This window comes from Pseudophryne corroboree, chromosome 2 (assembly GCF_028390025.1).
Source record: "Pseudophryne corroboree isolate aPseCor3 chromosome 2, aPseCor3.hap2, whole genome shotgun sequence".
Lineage (NCBI taxonomy): Eukaryota > Metazoa > Chordata > Amphibia > Anura > Myobatrachidae > Pseudophryne > Pseudophryne corroboree.
Window position 1 is genome coordinate 143,762,074 of NC_086445.1, and position 19,431 is coordinate 143,781,504.

Here is a 19,431-nt window from a genome sequence, read left to right on the forward strand (position 1 = left end):
TAAAAATAGCGAAAAAGCTCTGGTTTTTTTCACCTAGGCGAAAAAATCGAGCTAATGGCATACGCCCCTTAGGAATAGTATTATTGTAGCACAGTAATTGATATAAAGTATCCATTTAAGCATACCAGACTGTCTTTTGCCTTTTTACCCGAGATTGTGAACTTTTTCTTCAGGTATTCTATTTTCTCCAGAGTTTTGCATTTTAGTTCGCTAGTGTTCTAGCTACTTAGGATTAATGTTTTGACGCGGCTAAGTAGCAAAGTCTGTGGCGCACTAAACTGGGCTATATAACGCGTTTGGGGGAAAGGTGTTTGTAGTCACATCAGTGCAAGTACACCATTACTGATACAAGAGTTTGCTGATCTATATCTGATTTACTGTACCCAGAACAAGAAGCGTAGGGAGCGCAGAGACCTACTGAGGTTGCAGCTGTTGCGGATATTTGAGTTACTGGCAGATGCCGGCGTTATAAGTGACAAGTAAGTGATTACCTGGTGTATTGCATGCATGATGAAAAACACAGCGTCATTTCAGTGATCTTTATGATTTTTTTATTTATTTCATTTTTATTATAGCACAAACGGCGCCTTAGAGCGAGACACCTTGGCTCTTGGGGCTCTGTTTTTGGAGTATGTGGACCTCACACGGATGCTTCTTGAGGCTGAAAATGACAAGGAAGTTGAAATTCTCAAAGACATCAGAGCGCATTTCAGTGCCATGATTGCCAATCTGATCCAGTGTGTGCCAGGTATGGGTACGGGCATTGCAGTGCCCTAATGACTCTGAGAAGGGACTCCTGTGCCTCTAGAAGCTTCGGCTAGCACCTGGAGCCAGCAGTACTCTGCTGCCTTGTGTCAGTTACACGGGATTACTGTAGAAGTGCACAAAACAAATAAATCATAGGAGACTCTGATGGCATTCAGGATACCAAGCCTCGCTATAGTACCTCTAAGGGGAGGACGATGGAAAATTCTTGTAATGGTAAAAGCCTCATATAGTCAGTATGGAAAAGGTGACGTTCTTAGAGTCTTGTAATGTTTTATTTTACTCTGTACAATGAGAAAAGTGCATCCGGAAAGTATTCACAGCGCTTCACTTTTCCCACATTTTGTTATGTTACAGCCTTATCCCAAAATGGAATAAATTCATGTTTTTCCCTCAAAATTCTACACACAATACCCCATAGTGACAACGTGAAAAAAGTTTTTTTGAGATTTTTGTAGATTTTATTAAAACTAAAAAACTAAGAAATCACATGTACATGGGTATTCACAGCCTTTGCACCTTTGGCAGCAATTACAGCCTCAAGTCTTTTTGAAAATGATGCCACAAGCTTGGCACACCTATCTTTGGGCAGTTTCGCCCATTCCTCTTTGCAGCACCTTGTAAGCTCCATCTGGTTGGATGGGAAGCGTTGGTGCACAGCCATTTTCAGATCTCTCCAGACATGTTCAATCAGATTCAAGTCTGGGCTCTGGCTGGGCCACTCAAAGACATTCACAGAGTTGTCCTGAAGCCACTCCATTGATGTCTTGGCTGTGTGCTTAGGGTTGTTGTCCTGCTGAAAGATGAACTGTAGCCTAAGTCTGAGGTCAAGAGCACTCTGGAGCAGGTTTTCATCCAGGATATGTCTGTACATTGCTGCCGCTGAAAAACATCCCCACAGCATGATGCTACCACCACCATGCTTCACTGTAGGGATGGTATTGGCCTGGTGATGAGGGGTGCCTGGTTTCCTCCAAACATGATGTCTGGCATTCACGCCAAAGATTTCGAACTTTGTCTCATCAGACCAGATAATTTTGTTTCTCATGGTCTGAGTGTCCTTCAGGTGCATTTTGGAAAACTTCAGATGGGCTGCCATGTGCTTTTTACTAAGGAGTGGCTTCGATCTGGCCACTCTACCATACAGGCCTGATTGGTAGATTGCGGCAGTGATGGTTGTCCTTCTGGAAGGTTCTCCTCTCTCCGCAGAGGAATGCTGTAGCTCTGACAGAGTGACCATCGGGTTCTTGGTCACCTGCCTGACTAGGGCCCTTCTCCCCCGATCGCTCAGTTTAGACAGCCGGCCAGCTCTAGGAAGAGTCCTGGTGGTTCCGAACTTCTTCCATTTACGGATGATGGAGGCCACTGTGCTCATTGGGACCTTCAAAGTAGCAGATATTTTTCTATACCCTTCCCCAGATTTGTGCCTCGAGACAATCCTGTCTCGGAGGTCTACAGTTAATTCCTTTGGCTTCATGCTTGGTTTGTGCTCAGACATGCACCGTCAAGTGTGGCACCCTATATAGACAGGTGTGTGCCTTACCAAATCATGTCCAGTCAACTGAATTTACCAAAGGTGGACTCCAATTAAGCTGTAGGAACATCTCAACGATGATCAATGGAAACAGGATGCACCTGAGCTCAATTTTGAGCTTCATGGCAAAGTCTGTGAATACTTATGTACATGTGATTTTAATTTTTTTAATAAATTTGCCAAAATCTCGAAAATATAAATAAATTCACGTCATTATGGGGTATTGTGTGTAGAAAAATTAATTTATTCTATTTTGGAATAAAGCTGTAACATAACAATGTGGAAAAAGTGAAGCGCTGTGAATACTTTCCGTATTCACTGTCCTTCTAGATTATGCAGTATTTGCACGCATTGTTTGAGCTGTATTATTTGCTTGTTATTTGTAGTTCACCACCGGAGGTTCCTGTTCCCACAGCAGAGTTTGCGGCACCATCTCTTCATCTTGTTCAGCCAGTGGGCTGGGCCCTTCAGCATAATGTTCACCCCCTTGGACCGCTACAGTGATCGGAACCATCAGATCACAAGATATCAGTACAGCGCGTTAAAGGTGAATCTATTCTCGTACATGGTAGACCTTATGCACGTGGTGGTTACTGTGTGTATAGATATTATTGGGGACTCCTTTATTTAACACAGCATATATTTTATGTTTAATGTTACTTTAAATAAGGAACCACAGGTTACTTAGAACCAGGTAGCCAAAAATACCTAATTTAAAAAATAGGTACAAGTAATACTATAAGACCTTGTACATACCAGCGGAAATCAGGACTGCAAGACCTTTGACAATGACCACCTCTATCACTGGAATTCATTCTGTCATTCTCATTGCTAAGATAACTTTCTATCTCTCCTTATATCTCTGTGACCAGGCCATGTCTGCTGTCCTTTGCTGTGGACCTGTTTTTGACAACGTGGGTCTATCTCCGGATGGCTATCTTTATAAATGGCTGGACAATATCTTGGCTTGTCAGGACATGAGGGTGGGTAACGTTACATGCTGTTTGCTAAATGATTACATGTTTTATATTTTATATATTCTATACAAACTTAGATTATACGAATAATATACCTATTACGGTCATATCCGTTAAGCGCCTTGGGTCCTATTGGAGAGAAGCGCTATATATTATATCAATGTTGTTGTAGCTGAATCATTGTGCTTGGTATATTAATTATGTGCGTTATTAACGCACTTCAAAATGTGAAGCCCATCATGTATTGAGGATCACAGTCTGGGTCAGAATCATGACATTGTTTTATTTGGGGGCAGGTATTATCTGGGTGTAATTTTGCTCTTTTATTGTAAAAGTTAGAACTATGGGCCTAATTCAGACCTGATTGCTTGCTAGCGTTTTTTGCACCGCTGCAATCAGGTCAGAACTGTGCATGCATATGCACTGCAATGCGCAGGCGCGTCGCACAGGTACAAAGCTGATCGCCGCTCAGCGATGGGTTTGTGCAAAGAATCCATTTGCACGGCCGTTCGCAAGGAGATTGACAGGAAGAAGGCGTTTGTGGGTGTCAACTGACCGTTTTCTGGGAGTGTTTGGGAAAAACGCAGGCGTGTCCAAGCGTTTGCAGGGAGGGAGTCTGACGTCAATTCCGGTCCCGGACAGGCTGAAGTGATCTCAGCGGCTGAGTAAGTCCTGGGCTACTTAGAAACTGCACAAAATCTTTTTGTACCGCTGGGCTGCACATGCGATCGCACACTTGTACAGCTAAAATACACTCCCCGGTGGGCGGCAAGTATGCGAACGCTGGACTGCAAAAAAGTGGAATTTAAGTAGCCAGTTGTCAATAACGTTTACAATAAGAATAAAGTCTCACTGCTGCAGCTGCACGGGAGAGAGGTGAGGGAGAGTCAGTGCAGTCAGGAGGAGGCGAAATGCATCTCGGCTCTCACCACCAAGTGGGGGACTTAACACTTGCTCTCCGTGGCGTGGATGCTTTTAGTGCACATTGTGTTAGCCGCCTCCTGTTTCACAGTGATACAATAGTTTTTGTGGGCGCACATTGAAGCAATTAAATTGTTGCAATGATTGGGGTCCCATTACTTCTAACGCGCCCAAAAGCACTGGGTTTCGCCGGACAAACAGGGTAAACCTGGCTAAAATGCTGCCCGCAATACAAAAAAGTCCAGTTTGGGTGGCCATACAGGACACTTCTGCACATTTCTGCACGCCACCTCAGGAGACTGCAAGCAGAAATGTCAGGGCCCACTGCATTCACCCCTAAATGGCAGGACAATTGAATTGCTGCTAGCAGGTGCTTAAATAAGAGCTGAATCATCCGGAGTGCTTCCGTGAACATCAGAAGTCTGTTCTCCATTTTAAATGGTCTATTTGCATAAGGAGGCACAAACTAATACATTCAGTGTTTATCCCTGATCCTTTGTCCCCTGGCAGCTGTGCATCATGATCTGTCGCTGCAGACATTAGCTGTACAAATGGCATCTTGACACCGCTTTCCTCTGCCCGGCAGATTTGGGAGTACTGCCAATAGTGTGCAGTATGGTATTTGTCCGTGAATAATGTCTGTGGGTTTTGCCATTGTGTATTTGTGTGCTGCAAAGGCTGAGGTGTTTTTGATGTGTCTCTTCATGTCTTCTAGCATGTGCTCTAGAATGATGCTGCAGTTATTAGAATAGATAATGGACTCTTGCATGTATGTGTCTAGGTCCACCATCTTGGATGTGAAGTGGTCGTGTTGCTGCTGGAGCTTAATCCTGACCAAATTAATCTCTTTAATTGGGCCATTGACCGCTGCTACACTGGGTCATACCAGCTTGCATCTGGGTGTTTCAAGGCTATTGCGACTGTTTGCGGAAACAGGTAATCATTTTTGTTATACACCCCTGTATAAGATTCTTACCAGAGCTACAATTGTCATAGCCACACAGGTTTTTTTTGTTTTTTGTTTTTTTCAAACTATTTCCATACAATTTTTGACATGAATTAATAGTCCACTACTAAATTAGAGTTTTTTTTTGGTATAAGGAATATTGTATGATTCCTTTGTAACCCAGGTATATTGTGCTGGCGCCGTTATAACACAGCCTTATTTGGATATACGTACATCTTACTTGTTCCCTCCTATTCCTCATCTCCTCAGAAGGCAACCCTAATTGCTGAAAAAATGACCCCATAACAATGCAATTTCCACTTTGTTGTACATCCCATTCGTCTAATCTGACTAAATACCACCTTCCCAATGTGGCGTAGGGCTAGGAATTTGGGGGGGTATTTATCAAAGCTTGGAAAGAGTGAAATTGGGGAGAATGTACTAACCAATCAGGTACTAGGTCTTGGAGAGAGATAAAGTGGACATAGATAAAGTACCAGCCAACATGGCAGTTAGGAGCTGATTGGCACTTTATCTCTCTCCAAGACGTCATTCATAGACCCCTTAATCTCTCTCCAAGTTATCCCTTGTCAAGCTTTGATACATATCCCCCTTGGTCCCTTGATTGTTGCTCTAGCTATATTCTGAAAGTTCCATCTATGACTCTAACAAAGAATATATTTCATATAGGCACACTTACATGCCATTTATCCCATGCCATGTCATCTGATGGCAATATTCTGCCCACAAATTTTAATTTCTAATGGGCTCATTTATTAAGAAGTTATAAAACTCATTTGAATGATAAAACTCAAATATAATAAATGGTGTTCCAGCCAATCACGGTCAAGTGTTCTGCTCCTAACTGTCATGTGTTTTATCAGGTGCTCCCAAGCAGTTGGAAGCTGATTGGCTGGAGCACCATTTATCATACGCAACAAGTTTTATTATTCACAACGAGTTTTATCACTCAATAAATGGGCCCCTAAGTTCTTTGCTGCCTCCTAGTTCTAGGACCCATGAACGTTCTGATGCCATCAAACCTTAGCTGTATAATCCGGGGTTTTTTTATTTTTAGATATTAAAAATGACTCGACCAGATCCCGCTCTGAGAAGTTGAAACTGTTACTTACAAATGTGTATGTAAAATATTATAACCCATATCAATAAAGACTGTCCCCAAAGCAGTGCCAGATTAAGTGGGGGGCCTAGGGATTAAGTACCCCTGGGCCCCCCTGATTTTCAGGGGCCTCACAGCCGGAGCTGCTGTTCAGCGTCCAGGGGCGATTCTGCCTGTCTCCAAGCTTCACACGCAGCAGTAGCGGAAGCTGCTGGAAGATCTGCAACGGAGCCTGGAGAGTAGAATCATAGCGGCGCGGGTGACATACAGCCATAGGCGTGCGCACGGGGGGCACACCCTAATGTCAGGCACTCCCCCCTCATCCATGCTGACAATGGCTGCAGATCCGGACGATTATTGTACCCCCGCAGCGCCCAGTCAGGAATGGATTACTGACCTGGATAAATGTGGGTGCCATGCGACCTCCCAGCTCCGCCACCCAGGGTCTTCTAAACCAATTGATGGAGCCCACCCTGTCGTCCCTTCCCATGTGCGCAGTGTGAGACAATGACGTCACGCCGCACTCCCCCATGCTCGCTCTTCCCCCTGTGCCAGGCCATTGATAAGGAGGAACATTACAGCGCTCGTCTTAGGAGGGCGATACTTTGCAGGCGGTAGCAATGACTGAGGCAACGGCTGTCAGCCTGCTGCCTGTCACAACAGTCTGTATTCTGTCAGTGAGAAAGTGACTTCAGCCTGCAGGGAAAACAGTTGGGGGAGGGTCCAGGCACGGGGAATATAAATAATAATTCAATACATTATGGGGGTAATATGATTATAAACCATAAATTTTTATTACATATGTGTGTGTGTGTGTGTATATAACTAATTAGTTGTCACTATAAAGCCAGGGGTGCTTAAGTGCCCTGGGCCCTTCGGAAGGTTTAATCTGGCCCTGCCCCAAACCATGGTGGATTGAAAACCACTGGGCCAAACCATTTTTCCAACAAGAACAGCCGCCCCCTTCCCCCCCGCTCCCCACCACCAATATAAATTCACTATGTAAAAATGTTCTTAAAATATAACACACCGCATTGAAGGTGCATACAAACTGTTTGATACACTCCATATATCATAGTGTGTTCCCTTCCCTCCTGGGACTGCCATAGTGCGTACACACTGAGCGATATCGCTTAGTGTTGTCATGCCGCTGCCAGCCCGTACGTGCAGCTTCTGATGATGGTGTCAGATTGAGCTGCATGTATGGTCGACGGAGGGGATCATTAACAGCCCCCGGGAACGTGCAGCGGGCGTCATTTGCAGCATACTCACTGTGCAATATTTTACTCAATTTTGGTCAGAAGGGGAAAAATGAGCGATATTGACTAAAATATCGCACACTGTGTAATTATGCACTTTTAGTCCTAAACATGATTATTTTGTTGTCCTTGAGAAAGTTAACTTTTTTACACATAACATTACTGGTATATTGAGTGTCAAGGCACAATGTTCATTTTATAGAATGTATTATTGTTCTTTAAAAGAAAAAAAAACAAAACCTTTTGAACTTGACTTCTCCTTCTATTCATGTGCTTGATGAGGCTGGGCAGAGTGCTATAAAAGGGTCAGGTTTCCATTTGGGAACCTGATTATGCCAATTTCCCAGTGTCTGAACATTTCGGAAAATCACAGAGAAGCTTAATCTGCCTCAGCTGACTTCCTCTTATCTCTAGGTACTTAAAAGCCAGTTTATAAAGCTATTTATATGCTGGTGATGGAATAATATTATTTCATGAGGTAAAAATTCTTATGCTGGCAAAAATAAATGTAATCTCTAAATTCTCACTATAAATCACAAATGCTGCAAGTAATATTGCTTAATTACAGATATATCTAAATTACATATACTGAACATATATATATTTTTTCAGAAGCCTTTTTCTCTGTTATATAGGGAAAATGGCTATTGACAAATATATACTGTATGTAACATTTTCTGGAACTTAACAGTACAGGAGATGTTTGCGATAAAAGTCCGGTTTTGGAGGGAGAAATTTCCCTACGCATGGCTAGATTCCTGTCAGTAATCAAATTAAAGGGTTTTGCTGCCAATTTGTAAGGTAGCCATGTTCTAGCTTATTGTCCTGCTTGGTCCGAGCACCCAAAAAATATGAGGATTAGATACCAGAAAGTAAAGCCATGTCCTATACAGATGTGTCCTTATAATCTAGCCTCAGTACGCCATGCAGCGCGAGATGCCAGGTACTGTGAGACTGCTAGCGTTGGGTGTCTTTTTTTTGCCGAAAATGCATCTTCATCGCAATGTGATGTGATTAGGACGCATCAGCAGAGTATGCTGATTAATTTGACATGCAACACTTGTATATTGTGTGCAGAATCACAAGGGACTTGGAACACCGAGAGGGGCTGTTTGGCATGATTGCAGAAATGATGTATGAGGACACATCTGTATACATTTTTTTTTTTATGTTCATTGATGCTTTTTTCCTTCCACTAGTTACAGTTGTATAGTTGCACATTTTTTTCCGGCTATTTTGTAATCCTAACTGCGTAGAGTTTCTATATTCTCCCTTTTTTGTGTGGGTTTCCCCTGGGTACTCCGGTTTCCTCTCACAATCCAAAAATATACTAGTAGGTTAATTGGCTCCCAACAAAATAACTGGTAATAAATAATGATGATAATATATTCCTGATTTTTATATGGCCACCATATACAGTTATAGTTTTAATCCTTTTATCCCAACAATAAAACTATTACGTTTTTAGAACTTCAGGAGGTTAGAAGTGGGATTTTTCTTTACTTTGTGCAGTTCTTTATTTTGGTAATCGACAGAAAATGAGTTTGCCAAGAGGCAAATTATTGTCAATACATTTTAGGAAATAATGTTGATGTACATTATTTTAGTTTTTTCTTTTGCAAATAATAACAAAATGGAAGTATAATCCGGCATAGAGAGAGAGACTATTATAGAAAAGAGAGCGTTTAAGGATTAGTGAGAGGAATGTAAGATGTGAAAGGGAATACCCAGCAGTGACTGACAGTCGTGATCTAGTCGTAGAATTGTTTGAAAGAATATCTGTCTCTCTGAGCATTTTCCATAAACATTTTTCCTATGGGTCCAGATATACCTGGAAACTGGCGTTTTACGCTTGTATCCAATGCTGCATAACCAGCAGTTCTGTTCGCACGTCCTCACTGACCTCTGCCTATAGGATGTCTATTACGCCTTTTACTAGCTTTTACAGATTACACTGGTGCCCAAGTTTTTCATTAAAAAAATGAATGGGAGTCTGAGCCCTGTCCATGCATGCCACATTCAGAGGATAACAGTGTATTGTAAAGTATACAGAAAAGATGTATATCTCTAATAATGGTCATGCTATAGAAAACATGGGTCTGTTTTATTGTGTGCATTAAAATGAATGTCCCCTTCATATAATGTACATTACAGCCTAGTGTCGGATGAGGAAGCCGATTCTGTTTTCAGTTTGGAAGATTTCCCAGTTGAAAGTCTGAATCAGTTTATCCTGCTGATGCCAAGTTTCTAGAATTCTTCAGATGTTTGCTGTTTTATATAGTCCAGGGCAGTTTATGTAGATAGCAATGCAGCAATATGTGAAATTTATGGTGTCTCCGAAAATGTGTGTGTCACTACATGAGCACACAGAATCCATATGTATTAGTGGCAGATGGGATGCCAGCTGCCAGTATACCGGAATCCTGACTGTCGCAATCCCGGAAGTGAGTGCGCTTGCCACGGGTTATACTTCCACTCGGTTGGTGGCGTGGACCCACCAACAGAGTGTGAATACCTGGCAGTGATCAGGATTCTGACTGTCGGAATTCCGGAGTCATTTTCCTGAACGCTGTTATCCCGATAACCAGTATTTTGACTGCTTTCCGCGGTGTATCTAGTCCCAGCCTAATCATTCTTTCTATGCAGAGTAACTTGAAAGATTTTAAAGTGCATAGAGATATTCTCCTTCTTTTTCTATTAGTTTATTATTCTTATTATTTTTATTATTATTATCCTTTTTTTGTTTAAAGGAACTATCCATTTGACATTGTGACTCTGCTGAACCTGGTGCTATTCAAAGCATCTGACACTAATCGGGAGATTTATGAGATCTCGGTGCAGCTAATGCAGGTATGTACAGACATATTCAAAAGGGTGTACATATTTATTTATTAACAGTTTCTCATATAGCGCAGAAAATTCAGTTGCACTTTACAGTTGGAAATGTCTATATATTCCTATTCTGCATTGACTTCAGCACAAGTGCCAGCACTTATCGTGTCCTGTGACGTAGCGCTTTGTCACCTGCTCAATGCTCTGTAGGCTGGACAGCCACTTCATTTTTGTGCAGTAATAAATTGCATGTGGAACAGATGGATGGTGTAACAAGGGCAGGAAGGTGAATGTACAAAGTGATCAGAATTTAGTTCTGTAATCTCCAGTTTGTTTTTCTGTATTTGGAAGTACAGAAATTTTAGTTGCACTTGATAACTATTTTGTTCCTTCTCCTTATCAGTTGCTAAGAGATAGGTAACCCGTGGTACGTCAGCTGTTAAAGAACTGCAGGACCTGCTGAGATTTGTAGTTCCACAACAGCTAGAGAGCACAGGTTGCATCAGCCTGGTCTTACTGTATTCTCATACTTTCACTTAGCTGGCACTAGTTCAGCCACCTAGTATACTCAGGCCCAGACTTATCAAGTCTTGGAGAGTGCTAAATTGCACGGTGATAAAGTATCAGTCAATCAGCTCCTAACTGCCTTGTTACAGGCTGTTAACAGTTAAGAGCTGATTGGTTGGTACTTTATCACGTGCAATTTATCACTCTTCAAAGCTTGAGAAATCTGGCCATCAGCGTATATTAGAGAAGGCTACAATAAAAGCCTTCTGATTGCGTGTACAGTCATTATTATACTCGTAGAATTGTATGTACAGTCATTATACTCATAGAATTGTATGTACAGTCATTATACTCGTAGAATTGTATGTACAGTCATTATACTTGTAGAATTGTATGTACAGTCATCATTATACTTGTAGAATTGTATGTACAGTCATTATACTCATAGAATTGTATGTACAGTCATTATACTCGTAGAATTGTATGTACAGTCATTATACTTGTAGAATTGTATGTACAGTCATTATACTCATAGAATTGTATGTACAGTCATTATACTCGTAGAATTGTATGTACAGTCATTATACTTGTTGAATTGTATGTACAGTCATCATTATACTTGTAGAATTGTATGTAGTCATTATACTCGTAGAATTGTATGTACAGTCATCATTATACTCGTAGAATTGTATGTACAGTCATTATACTTGTAGAATTGTATGTACAGTCATCATTATACTTGTAGAATTGTATGTACAGTCATTATACTCGTAGAATTGTATGTACAGTCATCATTATACTCGTAGAATTGTATGTACAGTCATCAAACTTGTAGAATTGTATGTACAGTCATACTTGTAGAATTGTATGTACAGTCATACTTGTAGAATTGTATTTACAGTCATCATTATACTCGTAGAATTGTATGTACAGTCATTATACTTGTAGAATTGTATTTACAGTCATCATTATACTTGTAGAATTGTATGTACAGTCATACTCGTAGAATTGTATGTACAGTCATCATACTCGTAGAATTGTATGTACAGTCATCAAACTTGTAGAATTGTATGTACAGTCATTATACTTGTAGAATTGTATGTACAGTCATACTCGTAGAATTGTATGTACAGTCATCATTATACTCGTAGAATTGTATGTATAGTCATTATACTCGTAGAATTGTATGCACAGTCATCATTATACTTGTAGAATTGTATGTACAGTCATTATACTTGTAGAATTGTATGCACAGCCATCATTATACTCGTAGAATTGTATGTACAGTCATCATTATACTCGTAGAATTGTATGTACAGTCATCATTATACTTGTAGAATTGTATGTACAGTCATTATACTCGTAGAATTGTATGTACAGTCATACTCGTAGAATTGTATGTACAGTCATCATTCTACTCGTAGAATTGTATGTACAGTCATACTTGTAGAATTGTATGCACAGTCATCATTATACTCGTAGAATTGTATGCACAGTCATCATTATACTCGTAGAATTGTATGTGCAGTCATACTTGTAGAATTGTATGCACAGTCATCATTATACTCGTAGAATTGTATGTACAGTCATACTTGTAGAATTGTATGCACAGTCATCATTATACTCGTAGAATTGTATGTACAGTCATTATACTTGTAGAATTGTATGTACAGTCATCATTATACTCGTAGCATTGTATGTACAGTCATTATACTTGTAGAATTGTATGTACAGTCTTCATTATACTCGTAGAATTGTATGTACAGTCATACTTGTAGAATTGTATGCACAGTTATCATTATACTTGTAGAATTGTATGTACAGTCATTATACTTGTAGAATTGTATGCACAGCCATCATTATACTCGTAGAATTGTATGTACAGTCATTATACTTGTAGAATTGTATGTACAGTCATCATTATATTTGTAGAATTGTATGTACAGTCGTCATACTCGTAGAATTGTATGTACAGTCATCATACTTGTAGAATTGTATGTACAGTCAAACTTGTAGAATTGTATTTAGTCATCATTATACTCGTAGAATTGTATGTACAGTCATACTTGTAGAATTGTATGTACAGTCATCATTATACTTGTAGAATTGTATGTACAGTCATACTCGTAGAATTGTATGTACAGTCATACTCGTAGAATTGTATGTACAGTCATCATTATACTCGTAGAATTGTATGTACAGTCATCATACTTGTAGAATTGTATGTGCAATCATTATACTTGTAGAATTGTATGTACAGTCATTATACTCGTAGAATTGGATGTACAGTCATTATACTCGTAGAGTTGTATGTATAGTCATTTACTTGTAGAATTGTATGTACAGTCATTATACTCGTAGAATTGTATGTACAGTCATCATTATACTCATAGAATTGTATGTACAGTCATTATACTTGTAGAATTGTATGTATAGTCATCATTATACTCGTAGAATTGTATGTACAGTCATCATTATACTCGTAGAATTGTATGCACAGTCGTCATTATACTCATAGAATTGTATGTACAGTCATACTTGTAGAATTGTATGCACAGTCATCATTATACTCGTAGAATTGTATGTACAGTCATTATACTTGTAGAATTGTATGTACAGTCATTATACTTGTAGAATTGTATGTACAGTCATACTTGTAGAATTGTATGTACAGTCATCACTATACTCGTAGCATTATATGTACAGTAATTATACTTTTAGAATTGTATGCACAGTCATCATTATACTCGTAGAATTGTATGTACAGTCATTATACTTGTAGAATTGTATGTACAGTCATCATTATACTCGTAGCATTGTATGTACAGTCGTCATTATACTCGTAGAATTGTATGTACACTCATATTTAATATGGAAAACAAAATGTTCACAGCAGAACTTAATCGTTTTCACACATCAACCTGAATAAATGAAATGCTATGGGATTTTACACTCTCACCAGGTAGAGGGTTGTGGAATTATGGAAAGAGTGTCTGTAACCTTTTACAGGTCTGCCCAGATAATAGTAGATTTTATTTCATTCATCCTGTAGGTTCTTGAGGGAAAACTTTTTGTATATTCCAAGAAAGTAGCAGAGCAAAAACCTGGAAGTATTCTGTATGGGACGCACGGAGTGCTGCCACCCTTGTACAGCGTCTCATTAATCCGCCTGTCTAACGAGCTGGCACGGATGTATCCCGAGCTGACGCTCCCGCTGTTCTCAGGTATTTCTCCCTATGGAAGTGCTATCTTTCTGCAGTTTTATAGGTATGTGCAGCTGCTGCCGCCATTTATACCTGTCGTCATTGGACAGTTCCCCTCTATTGAGAACCAAGAATATGAGCGTTAATTCTGTATGTGTTTATTACTTAGTCTTAAAGCTGATTAGACCTGTTATAGATAATTGTTTCTCCTGGATTGTAAAATAACTTTTTGCCATCCAGCCAAACCTGCTGTGATTGCTACATAATGAGCTCCCTGAAACCCGGCCAAGTGATACTGCCCATTTGGATGTTCTAGGAAAAGTAGCAGCTTAGCTTTCAAACTAAAACTTCAGAATTTTAATTACAAGGCATCTGTCTTTTTGTGTTCTCTCTCCCCCTCCCCACGTTACATTCCTCTACGTTTTTGAATGTTTAAATAAACTGACAAATCACTTTAATGCATTTTTTTTAATTTTAAACCCTTCAAAAGTTATAACAATCATTTCAGTGCCAGTTCCAGTCTTCAAACTCCCATAATAGCACAGGTTGAAAGGGGATCGGTATGATATCCTGCCGCACGGGATTCCGAAGGTCAGTATAGCGACATCGGCATCCCGAGCGGTGGAATACCGGCAGGGGGGCGAGCAAAATAAAGCCCCTTGCGGTCTCGCTGCGCTCGCCACAGGTTCTAATCTCCCTCTGTGGGTGTCGTGGACACCCATAGAGGGGGAAATCATCTGCCTCGCCGTTATACCAGCGGCAGTTTGGTGCCCCAGTCGGGATCCCGGCAGCAGTATTGTGACAGCCGGGATCTCGACGAGTGGTTTGCTGTAATGCAATTTAAGTTTATTAGCCAAATAGGAATAATTGGCAAGCAAATAAATTGAGAAATAATGAGCTGAACTCTAGTGGGTGCTATCCACTCTGTTGGCATTAACTTGGCTGTTGTATAAGGAGAAACAGCTGTTTGGGGAATTATTTTCCATTGCACACTAAAATGGTGCTAGAAGCAACGGTTGACTTATCAGGTCTATTTAATAAGCATCAATGGATCATGTGTTGAGAGTGAAGGAGGTGAATGCACATTATGTTCCACTAATCTATTTTGTTTTGGCTGATCAACAGAAGTGAGTCAGAGGTTTTCAACTACTCATCCTAATGGGCGACAGATCATGCTCACCTACCTGCTGCCATGGTTGCATAACATTGAGCTGGTGGACAGTAGGCTTCTCCTCCCAGACTCCAGCCCCAGTACCCCAGAAGAAGACGTCAGTGAGAGAGATGGGGAAGCAACAAACACCTGTGGACTCAAAGGGAATGGATGGGGATGCCCTGAGGCCACCTCCCTAGTCCTTAATAACCTCATGTACATGACAGCAAAGGTAATGCAGCATCGGTTGTAGAATGTCAGCACTCTCTTGCAGCACAGACAACATTCACTGAACATTGGTACATGGTAGCTGTGTTGTAAGCCGTAGCAGTCAATCATATTCCAACAGTAATTATTCTAATGTCGTTTAGAAGATAAGAATAAATATTTGGTTGCTATTGGTTACAGTTGCTTTCACAGTATTCTACATAATAATAAGATATTCAGAATAGTCTGAAAAAATGGCAAATAACAAAGAATGGCCCTGCAACCTTATGTGTTTGTAAAACCTGAAAGTGAAAGATCTTGCTGTTTGTCTGTGACATTATTCCTGTGTACATTGTACTCTATACACAACTGTTTTTGTTACATATGAGTGTTGCTGTGTTTCTGTGCAGTATGGGGACGAGGTGCCGGGCCAGGAGGTGGAGAATGCCTGGAATGCTTTGGCCAATAATGAGAAGTGGAGCAACAACCTTCGCATAACATTGCAGTTCCTAATTAGCCTGTGTGGGGTCAGCAGTGATACCACTCTGTTGCCTTATGTAAGTGTGCAGACATTGCCTGCTGGTTCATTCCGTCATGTTTTATAGCGTAAGTGTCTTTTGAAGGTGTTGTGGAAATATCACATAGGAAGACATTTATGGGTAAGTTAATGAGAAGTTGCTTGATGGAGCCAATCAAGAACGTATAGATGCTGGTTAGAAAACGCTATCTTGCAATATAACCTAAATCCTGTACAGTGGGCCTGATTCAGAGATGTACGCGAATGCATTCGCAGCTGCGAATTTATGCCCTGCGACTGTGCAAAAATGGACACGTATTGAGACGCCCCTGGCAGCTTTGCTAATCCTATCGGCTGTGTACAAAAACGCAGCATCGGTCACAGATCACTCAGTTATGGAAGTTCATCATGCAGCATAGCGGCAGGCAGTAAGATGCTTGAGACATTGCAGTCACAGCTTCAAACATGCCACATCTGTGTTTTTACCGCCACTCCCCCATTACCTCCTGCAAACTGACCCTGACTGTCAATCAATTTCCAACGTTGCAAGACCATTGTGGTGCATGCAGACTGCTAATACTCTTTGAACTGCGTAATAAGGGGCCTATTCAGCGATTTCCGCACTTCTGTGCATGCTCCTGAACGCATGCGCGAGGACTTAGATTGCAATCACAATCTATGTCCTGGCAGGTGTGCATGCCATGACGTTGCGGGGTGTGTGGTCTGGACAATGGACGTCACACGCTGCCGCTACGACCCAAAATATGGCGGTCCGACAACTGCCTTTGCAGCTAGGCTACCCTAAACAGCGCTCACATTCTAGTGGGGGGGGGAGGTGAAGGACCCGGCATGCTGGGTGCCCATGCCATGTTCTGGGCAGACCCCCGGATACTAGTGGAAGGAGTTGTAGTTTTGCAGTTTTCGCCTAATTAGGCCCTATATCTAAATGAAGTATGACTCTGAATCAGGCCCAATATGGTTACTAAATCTAATTTTATAAACTGCATTAATAGTATAATGAACCCCATTATTTTCAGTCCCTAATCACCTCTGCAATCTAGGTGCTGTTAGTTTTCACTATATTTTTTGGCAATCTTAGTTATGTTTTAATTGTTCAGTGCACCTTGCTATTACCATGCTTTCTGTTTTTAGATTATATTTTGCGTAATGCAAAAATATATTGAAAAGCACCAGTATTAGTAGCGCCACATATTGATAGCATTAGGATAAGTAGCGCCACATGTTGATAGCACCAGTATGAGTAGTGCCACATAGTGATGGCACCAGCATAACTAGCGCCTCATATTGATAGCATTAGTATAAGTAGCGCCACATGTTGATAGCACCAGCATAAGAAGCGCCACATATTGATAGCATTAGTATAAGTAGCACGACATGTTGATAGCACCAGTATAAGTAGTGCCACATAGTGATAGCACCAGTATAAGTAGTGCTACATATTGATAGCACCAGCATAGGTAGCACCACATATTGATAGCATTAGTATAAGTAGAGCCACATGTTGATAGCACCAGTATAAGTAGTGCCACATAGTGATAGCACCAGTGTAAGTAGTGCTACATATTGATAGCACCAGTATAAGTAGGGCCACATATTGATAGTACCAGCGTAAGTAGCACCACATATTGATAGCATTAGTATAAATCGCGCGACATGTTAATAGCACCAGTATAAGTAGTGCCACATAGTGATAGCACCAATATAAGTAGTGCTGCATATTGATAGCACCAGTATAAGTAGCGCCAAATGTTGATAGCACCAGTATAAGTAGTGCCACATAGTGATAGCACCAGTATAAGTAGTGCCACATACTGATAGCACCAGTATAAGTAGTGCCACATAGTGATAGCACCAGTATAAGTAGTGCTACATATTGATAGCACCAGTATAAGTAGCGCCACATATTGATAGTACCAGCATAAGTAGCACCACATATTGATAGCATTAGTTTAAGTAGCGCCACATGTTGATAGCACCAGTATAAGTAGTGCCACATATTGATAGCACTAGTATAAGTAGCACCACATATTGATAGCACCAGTATAGGTAGTGCCACATATTGATAGCACCAGTATAAGTAGCGCCACATATTTATAGCAATAGTTTAAGTAGTGTCATTTCTATGCTTGTATATAATTAGATTAAAGATTAACATTATCTTGAACCTTCCTTAATGTCAAATGTAGTTCAGAGGAAATGTTCAGTATGTTTTCACTCTAAAACATCTGTAACCAGTTTGTGGTTGCTGCAAAGTAGGGTAGTGGATAGTGATAGGATGTTGGATGATTTTGGATTGCTGGCTTTATTTTTTTTATGTTTGTGGTCCCTCACTCTGGACTGCTGGGAGATTTATTGGGCCAGTTATTAGATTGGCATGACCTTGTCCCTAGTGAGTACTTGGCCTCTGTTTACTTGATGGTCCACCCACTGAAAGGGGCGTGGCCACACCTCCTTTTCACTTGAAAGCAATGTATGTATACAATACCATGTAATTATCACTAACAATGGTGAAATGTCCATTTAAAATTTGCCAGCAAAAACAATTTGAACAAAATATCTTTTTTTATTTTTTCTACAGGATATTGTATAGTATCTAATGAGGATTTATAACTAGGCTTAATAGGAAGTTTTTGGAAAACTTTCTTTGGTTAACCTGAAAAACTTTCAGGCTGAAGCCTTCATCTCACTGCATCTCTATGTCTATACCCATAGATCAAAAAAGTGGCAATCTACTTGTGCAGAAATAACACAATCCAGACCATGGAAGAGCTTCTCTTTGAGCTTCAGCAGACTGATCCTGTGAACCCCATAGTCCAACATTGTGATAACCCTCCCTTCTATCGCTTCACCGCCAGCAACAAGGCCTCCGCCGCTCCCTCCGGTAAAGAATGAATATGTTTTTGATCTTTAAAGTCGAATTCTCAAATCTGTAGCCTTTTTATCCGCTGTTTCATGTGCTTTTAGCTTTCAACTATAAAGTATGTTGTAGCAAAGGGAATGATCTAAGAAGGGAAAAAATGTACTTCTGCCTACAAGGATTTATTCTTGTTAAGAAATGGTTATTGGTGTTTGCTCTGGGGCATTTATCTCTTCCTGCTACAAGCGATCATATTGAAATCCCACAAGGAAGATCAGCAGGCTGACACCATTTTTTTGGGAACTTAGCAGTATTAATCGCATTCTTTGTTGAAGATCAGTGTGAGATAAGAGGTTAAAGGAATAAATCCATAAAACAGCTTGTTGTGTAGATTAAAGGAGATATTGTTACAGTGAATGGCTTAGGCATGAGATCTCCATGATTTCTAAGCCAGGGTAACAGGAAGAAGGTATATCCCTACTAGGTGCATGAGGAACAGTGGGTTAGTAGGGTATCTCTAATGTGTACACATTGTGCTTTGTGGTTATAGAAGTTGGAAAACGATGGATTGGCATGTGATTATAAAGGGAATGCTTTATAATGAGAGCCAGACAC

At 40.5% G+C, this 19,431-nt stretch overlaps 1 protein-coding gene across 10 annotated transcripts in view; it reads left to right on the forward strand.

Moving 5' to 3' along the window:
- FRY (FRY microtubule binding protein) overlaps positions 1-19,431 on the forward strand; it is a 761,330-nt gene that overhangs the window by 586,995 nt on the left and 154,904 nt on the right. For all 10 annotated transcript variants that reach the window (XR_010204858.1, XM_063951775.1, XM_063951776.1 and 7 more), the window contains 10 exons: positions 388-479; positions 576-748; positions 2,686-2,846; positions 3,172-3,282; positions 4,979-5,133; positions 10,273-10,372; positions 13,914-14,085; positions 15,190-15,446; positions 15,832-15,978; positions 18,672-18,840. Coding sequence is in view for 9 of the 10 variants with exons in the window: in XM_063951775.1 (XP_063807845.1) it covers positions 388-479; positions 576-748; positions 2,686-2,846; positions 3,172-3,282; positions 4,979-5,133; positions 10,273-10,372; positions 13,914-14,085; positions 15,190-15,446; positions 15,832-15,978; positions 18,672-18,840 (1,537 nt within the window). In the remaining variant the exon portion in view is untranslated. The remainder of the gene's footprint in view (positions 1-387; positions 480-575; positions 749-2,685; positions 2,847-3,171; positions 3,283-4,978; positions 5,134-10,272; positions 10,373-13,913; positions 14,086-15,189; positions 15,447-15,831; positions 15,979-18,671; positions 18,841-19,431) is intronic.